Source organism: Apteryx rowi, unplaced genomic scaffold (genome assembly GCF_003343035.1).
Source record: "Apteryx rowi isolate R43461 unplaced genomic scaffold, aptRow1 scaffold_12, whole genome shotgun sequence".
In the NCBI taxonomy this organism is placed as follows: Eukaryota; Metazoa; Chordata; class Aves; order Apterygiformes; family Apterygidae; genus Apteryx; species Apteryx rowi.
In genome coordinates, this window is record NW_020447419.1 from 4064972 (window position 1) to 4072468 (window position 7497).

The window sequence follows — 7497 nt, forward strand, 5'->3', positions numbered from 1 at the left end:
TCCCAGACCCCCTCTGCTTGCTGGGATGTTCTTAAGGTAACAGAAACATGGCTCAGATCAAGCTCCATTTAACTGTGTCCTGTTTCTATCAATGACCAGAAGTGGATGCTTCAGGAACAGCAGAAATGCTGCTTTTGAACCCGGCCCCATTAGCTTCAGTAAACAGCCCGATTCTTGTGTCAGATGAGAAGGTGTACAGTCTGCACATCCATTCACCTGCTCCTTGCCACTCATGATTTTGCAGACTTTTACAATGCCCTGTTCCAAACTGTTTCTTTACACAGTAATTCTTCCCTAACCCCTTTTTCTTACAGAAGCCATTCCATACCTTTGGCAGCCCTCCGTGTGGCCTCTGACACCTGCCTGGCTGCTCGTCGCTTCCCTGTGCGGCATCTCAGCCTCTGCTCTCTTGCTCTGGCCTGCCAGGCCCTGCAGTCTCTAAAGACTACACTCAACCTGAGCATGGCAAAAGTCTCCCCTCCTTCTGGATAACTGGATCAATTTGGACTGCTTTGAATGCACACAATATACAACTGAACAACTCAAACTGTCCATTGCATAAAGGTGAGGTAAAGGCAGAGCTTTCAGCAGTTTTATTTCAACAGGATAACCTCAAAGGAAAATACACCCAGTTCAGTACTGCAAAGGAGTCACTCTAAGATAAAAATATTCTGGAAACAATTAAGGAAAGGAAAAAAGCAACTGAATGTTGGGAAGTAAAACAACCAAAAAAGTGATCAGAGAGAAGTGGCTCCAATGAGCATAATCCTGCAGAGTTTCTCTGAAACCTGATAGTGGACTGTATTTTCCCCAGTTAATCCCTACTAATTACCTAGAGGAACCCATAGGCAAGTGAAGTGGATTACTCTTTGTATGTAGCACCATGGGGAGCTTGAGAACACTGTCCTTTGTTAAGAAAATCAATGGCTAGGTTCCAAGAAATAAAAGGGCACATCTTGGTAATCTCTTTATTTATACACTTGCACAGCAATGCCATCTCTAAGCAGTACTGGAGACTGTCTCTATAGTTAGAGGACAGGTTACATGAATAGACTTGTGAAAAGCGAGTCAAAACATGAGTTCTTCCCACAGCAAACTCCCCCAAACACCTGATAATGCCTCAACACCATATGAATCAAGCCCTCCAAAGCCACAAGGTCTGTTCAGGTGAATTTGAGTTTAAAATATTGGTGTCATCTAGCAAGGACAACTTATTACATGTGGAAAAACCCCTGAAATTATGCTATGATCTCAGGTCTGTAATGACTATGGCTTGAAGAAACTAGTTCCATGAACCAAGAACTATTGAATTCTCGTCTCCTAGAGGTTTGTATCATGTTGTTAGTTCACCTAATGATTCTGTTCAACTTACTAATGATCTGGATGATGGGGCAGAGTGCACCCTCAGCAAGGTTACTGATGATACAAAATTGGAAGGAGTGTCTGATACCCCAGAGGGCTGTGCTGCCATTCAGAGGGACCTCAACAGGCTGGAGAAATGGGCAGAGAGGAACCTCATGAAGTTCAAAGGAAAGTGCAAAGTCCTGCCACTGGGGAGGAATAACCCCACACACCAGAACAGGCCAGGGACTCACCTGCTGGAAAGCAGCTTTGCAGAGAAGGACTTGGAGGTCCTCGTGGACAAGCTGAACATGGGCCAGCAATGTGCCCTTACAGCAAGAAGGCCAACAGTATCCTGGGCTGCATTAGCGAGAGTGTTGCCAGCAGGTCAAGGGAGCTGATCCTTCTCCTTTACTCATCGCTGATGAGGCCACACTTGGAGAGCTGTGTCCAGTTCTGGGCTTCCTAGTATAAGAGAGATGGACCTGCTGGAGCAAGTCCAATGAAGGGCTACTAAAATGATTAAGGGGCTGGAATGTCTATCACATGAGGAAAGGCTGAGAAGAGCTGAGACTGCTCAGCCTGAAGAAAAGAAGCTCAGAGGATTTTATCAATGCGTATAAATATCTGAAGGGAGGGTGCAATGAAGACAGACGCAGTCCTTTCAGTGGTGCCCAGTGACAGAACAAGAGGCAATGGGCACAAACTGAAACACGGGAAATTCCAACTGAATATAAAAAAAGCTTTTTTTTCTTTTTTTAAAACTGTGAGGATGACTGAGCACTGGAGCGGGTTGCCCAGAGAGACTGTGGAATCTCCATCCCTGGAAATACTCAAAAGCCATCCAGATAGGGTCCTGGGCAACATGCTCTAGGTGACCCTGCTTAAGCAGGTGGGTTGGACTAGATGATCTCCAAAGGTCCCTTCCAGCCTCAACCATTCTGTGATTTTAGCATCTCAATGATGCAAGCTCCACCTTCTCCTATACAGCCAGGCATCTCTTCCGAAGTTTGCAGACTGACAGAGTGCTGTCCAAAAGGGGGAATGGGGGGGGAAACGGCAGGCTCTCCTCTCCTTGCTCCAGCTGCTTGTTGTCACAAAATCCACACAAGCTTCATGCAGAAACCGTCCTGCCAAACATGATTTGGCTGACAGGTTCAAAAGTTATTAGGAAATAGACACACAAGACAACAGCTGCTTAAGGAAGCAAAAGCTTATTAAACCTCTTCAGAAGGTCATTAGATAATGACCTATCACTCTGAATTAAAACAACTCCAAGGAATGACACTGGCTTATATCATCAATAGCACTGATTAAGGTTCCCACATTTACAGTGTGTTTTCCTCAATGGCAAGATGAACCAGGTTATTAGCATAGTTTCACTGGTTTTTGCCATAATCATGATTTCCAGTGGAAGGTAACTTTAGAAATGTATATAGAAGAATAAAATGTTATCTTATCACTGCAAAATCAACATCAGGCCCAGCTTTTACTTTTCTTAAAGCAAACAAACAAAAAAAGACTAGCTGGCTCACTAAGAGATAAGTTGCTCAGCAACCATATCATCATAAGAACAAAGTATTTTATGGATCATTTCTATTCTAAGCCTCCACAACTCCACCTTAAAGGTATTTCATTCATCTGCAATGACTGTCCAGTTGTCATTCACAGATCAATCTCAGTCACAACTGTAACTGCACGCTAACAAGAAAGTGTCTCATGTTCAACTGCTTCTCCCATGCAGAGCAGACATCCCTTCAGCTGAAGGGCTGCATGAGTACTCCTGGCCTGTTTTAGTAAGGAAGAATGCATGGAGCCAAAGAGAGGAAGCCATATGAAAAGAAAGAAAGCTAAGGCAAATATAGGGCTTCATTTATCTGGAATAGCACTGTTTTCCTCACTCCACTATGGTACTTGCAGCCATTTCTTTTAAGTGCACTTACTTAGTAACCAATTAGAGACAGAAAGAAGGTGTCCAATGGTCTGTACTGCAATAAGCCAGAAGCCAGGCTTATTTTTTCTTAGGATCAGGTAAGAATTTAGAGCATTAGTCAGTCAGTCCAGGCACCAGACTCATGAACACAGGAAAAGGTGGCAGACATTTCCAAATCTCTTTAAGGAGGTGGACAGAGAAGGGATGAGGCCCCCTGGCCACAGCTGCCAAGCCAGCACTGGTGTTAAACTATTATCATCTTGCTGCTGAGCTCACCAGGAGCAAAGATTTACAGAGAATTTGGAGGGCTTGGGGGTTTTTTTCTCCTAGGGAGTAACACATTACCTGCTAACAGTTAGCAACAAGGACTTCTGCAGAATAAGGCTGGCTAACCACACACCACCTGTGTTTATTAAGAACAAAAAAGAGGCCCCACTGAAAGCTCCATGCTGCTGCTTCAGTTCAAAGAGGACTTTAACCTTAAAAATGCTAGGGAAGGATATGGTGGATCTTAAGCAGGATTTGCTTTTCATTCAATGAGTCTCATCTGCTGGCTTCAGTAAAGATAGTAAGTTAACGATGCTAGGTAACACGACAAAAGGCAATACTTACAAAACCATCTGATTACCAAGGTGGAAGACAAGCAAGCACCCTGGTCAAAGCTATTACACAAAGGGAAAGCAACTCAGTTGCCACTGTATTTTCTTGGTGGCTGCAAAAAATGGTTTAGCCCAGCACTGAACAGATAGGTTTGGGACAGAAGAGTTACATAGGACTTTTTCTACACAACCAGCAAACATGGAGAATATGCATACATTGCCTTCAAAATACATGTTCTGTGATCAGGGAAATCTATTTTTACCATGAAATGAGTAGAACACACATGCAGAACTAGAAGTGTATTACTCTTTGGTAAGACAAATTTCAGTTCTATTACCTGATCATATTTAAGTTCCTAGGTCCCTTTTACCCACTTAGTGTTATTTTAACACATTTTTCCTGGCTCTTTGTTTGTTTGTTTTTAAACACAGTAGCATGCCATTAGCATGCATTAATACATGGTGACACTCTGCCTAGAGAAAGTCTTTCATAGCTGAGTCGCATGGTGTCTTAAGATCAAGGCTCAGCACTGAACTCTACCACATACCTTGAGCATCCTCAACACATCTCCTTGTAGCTTGGGATAGGAAGCCTTTTATGGGGAGTGGTCGCTGACACCAGCAAAATATGTGCTCTTCAGTCACTCCCACCCGCCTCGCCTATGAGCTGGACAAACTTTTGCATTGTTCATTTTGTCTATAGACAAAGATTGTCTCCGGGGCCATGCTGGCTGTTCACTGCTTAGCAGAATGGTGTCCTGTTCCGACTGGGATCTCTGGAGACAGGTCTAAATTGGGATAGCAACATCACTGTCATTCCTGGAGTACACTTTTCAAAAGCAAACAGTGACTGAAAGAGATGCTGTTTTCTTAAGCACAGGGCTGCAAGTCCGATATGTGATCGGATCATTATGTTTTAACAAGCCACTAGCCAGCAGACAAGCTGCACTGTCTGAAGACAGCAGCAAGCATGAGGTAAGACACAGTAACTTAAATGTCAGTGAATTAGACCCAGACTAGTGCATTCCACCTCACATTTGCCACAGGCTAGGAGTGTTAGTGACAGTAATCAGCATATCCTAATTGAGGTATGGTTGGTACTTGTTAAACTGCAGTTTTCTAATAACCTATCTTCTCTAGCAAACAGTCAAGGCCATCAATTGTGCTTCCGCTTTGCTAAGACAGATCCTTCCTGAAGCAGAAAATGCCTTTTCTGACCCAAAAGCATACTGAGAACTAATTTTACTCCAGAAAAATCAGTATAAAAGTAGACATTGCCTTTGCCCCTCTCCAACCTGAAGGAGGCAGAAAGAAAGTAACCTTTCCTTGTAGAATCATGCAATGAAAAATAATCACTGAAAGATCAAATTACCAGTTTTTCACCTTGTGTGCCTGAAGACCTAAGACAGAATGCAATAACTGGTCTTTTTTGCTCATGGACTAACATGAGCACTGCACATCCATCACACTTCAAACTCAGAGAAATACATTCCCCCATTTCCGGCCCCTATATTCAAAGAAGTCCAAAACCCATTAGGTGGGCTGGAATCCTGTGTAACCTTGTACGAGGTACTTCTCAGGAACCCATTGCTAATGCACTAGTGTCCTCTAGCTTTTGTGCATTTACACTCAGAAGAGTTCTGGAGGTTTTAGGACACTACCCTGATAGCCAGACTAGCTCTCCTCTTTTTGAAACACTGCGCAACCAGCAACAAAGTACATCCCTCATCTTGCCTTTGCTATGCTGTTTGTTTTTTCAGGAAGCACCGTTTATCGTCTCTGCTCAAATTGAGAGTGTTTTACACTTTGGAGCAAACAGGTGCTCCCTGATGCCAATTCTGAAAGGTTCCTAGTGGATTTCCAAGAAGGTGCCTGATCCTGTCCAGCTCTGAAGGCTATTTGGTTCTGTGCTTGTACCAAAGTCTAGCCCGTTCTTCAAAAAGGCAGGCTTAATCCTGATTTGAATGAAGAACAGCGCTACAGAAACTCTGCTACAGGCAGGGCTATTGAGCAGTAAGTAAATCCATATGCTGCCCCACAAGCATAACGTGCATCTTGGGGCCAAGCACACTGAGTGCTCAGCGGCCCCCAGGCACCCAGCCCGAGAGCCCGTGCCCAGCAGAGACGAGCAGGGAGGGACCGGGACCACCGAGCAAGGGAGACTCCGTGAAATGAAGCTCATCAGACCTACCTTATTTTGCACCTGAAGTCTGTACGAGGAAGTCACTTCAGAGTAGACCTGGTGAGAACAGAGCTGGATTTTTAAGTTTCAGAACAAGTCCCAAGCACTTGCCCTGAAAAAATCCCAACTTCACCGACTGTCCTTAACCACTGCAAGTTTCCCCCACTTCAGGGCAAAGCAAATCCGAGTGCGCAAAATAAGCAGCGCAGCACAGCGCAGCCAGGGAGGAAAGCCCCGAAGGGGGGCCGCCAGGCTCTCCCCCAGCGCCGCAGCGCGGTCTCCAAGAAAGTAAAGCAAGTCTTTAAAGCCTTCTTAAAAGGCACGGGGCTGAGAGCAGGCAGACCGCCCCAGCCACGCTTTACTTCAGCACGGAAACCACCGCCGGCTCCAGGCGCACGCACAGAAAACCCGCCCGAAGGCAACGGTCCGTCCCCGCGCCGCCACACGAGCGCCGGCCGGGGCAACGGCCGCGGCGGCTCCCCTCGCGCGGCTCCCCTCGCGCGGCTCCCCTCGCGCGGCTCCCCTCGCGCGGCTCCCCTCGCGCTGCCCGCCCTCCTACCTGCGCCACGGCCAGCAGGCACCCGCTCAGCGCCAGCCAGCCCAGGGCGCGCGGCCCCCGCGCAGCCATGCCGCCCGCCGGCCGCTCTCCCCGCCGCAGCCCGCCCGCAACTTGGCCCGCGCCGCCCGCCGAGGCGCGCGAGCAGCCCCAACCGCCGGCGCCCACCGCGCGCGCATGCGCGCTGCTCCCGCGCGCTCGTCTTGACCGTTAACGGACTAACGGTCTCCCTAACAGCCCGACCGACTGGCCGCCGGCGCGGCAACAAGACCACCCACCCGTAGGGCTGCCTTCCCCTGGTTTTATCTGTGCTGCTGTGAGGCCCGAGCCGCTCCCGGGCTGCAGAGCGGCTCTGCCCCGCCATGCGCTGGCCTGGCCACGCTTTGGGTTTGGAGGTGGGATTTTGCCCTGGCCAAGTCGCTGCCTCCCAGTTGCCTCCCCAGACAGCAGTGCAACTTCTGGTGCTGCTTGCCTTGTTTTCCCCTCTGATGGGAGTAGGCCCTGGTCCTGAGCCAGTGTAACTCAGTCACTGATTTTAATTGCTTGATTGCCAATTCATACTCAGTTTTCCTCACTGTCCTCCTTGCTTTCTGGAGCAGCAAATATTTACAGTAACATCCATGTGAATCCCAACAATTTTGCCTAAATGCTTATTCAGGGAAAGGACGTATTAAATCTCAAGTAAAAGAACCAAACAATAAAAAGTAAGGGAAGGAGAGCAGAAGCAAAAGAAGAGTCACCAGCTTCTTGTGCTTGTGAAGGAGGATCTCATGAAAGACTATGAGACGTCCGAGATTAAGAAATGAAACCGAATGGCACTTTCCATCCATCATATAGAAACCTTTGTGCAAGCATCCAGTAGCAATGGTATTACAAATACATCATA

The 7497-nt window shown here is 47.1% G+C and overlaps 1 protein-coding gene across 1 annotated transcript in view; it reads right to left on the reverse strand.

Moving 5' to 3' along the window:
• The window catches only part of PTH2R (parathyroid hormone 2 receptor), a 33454-nt gene extending 26771 nt beyond the window's left edge, over nt 1–6683 (reverse strand). The window contains exon 1 of the mRNA XM_026088043.1: nt 6615–6683. Within this exon, the coding sequence (XP_025943828.1) occupies nt 6615–6683 (69 nt within the window). The remainder of the gene's footprint in view (nt 1–6614) is intronic.
• Nucleotides 6684–7497: the final 814 nt, after the last annotated feature.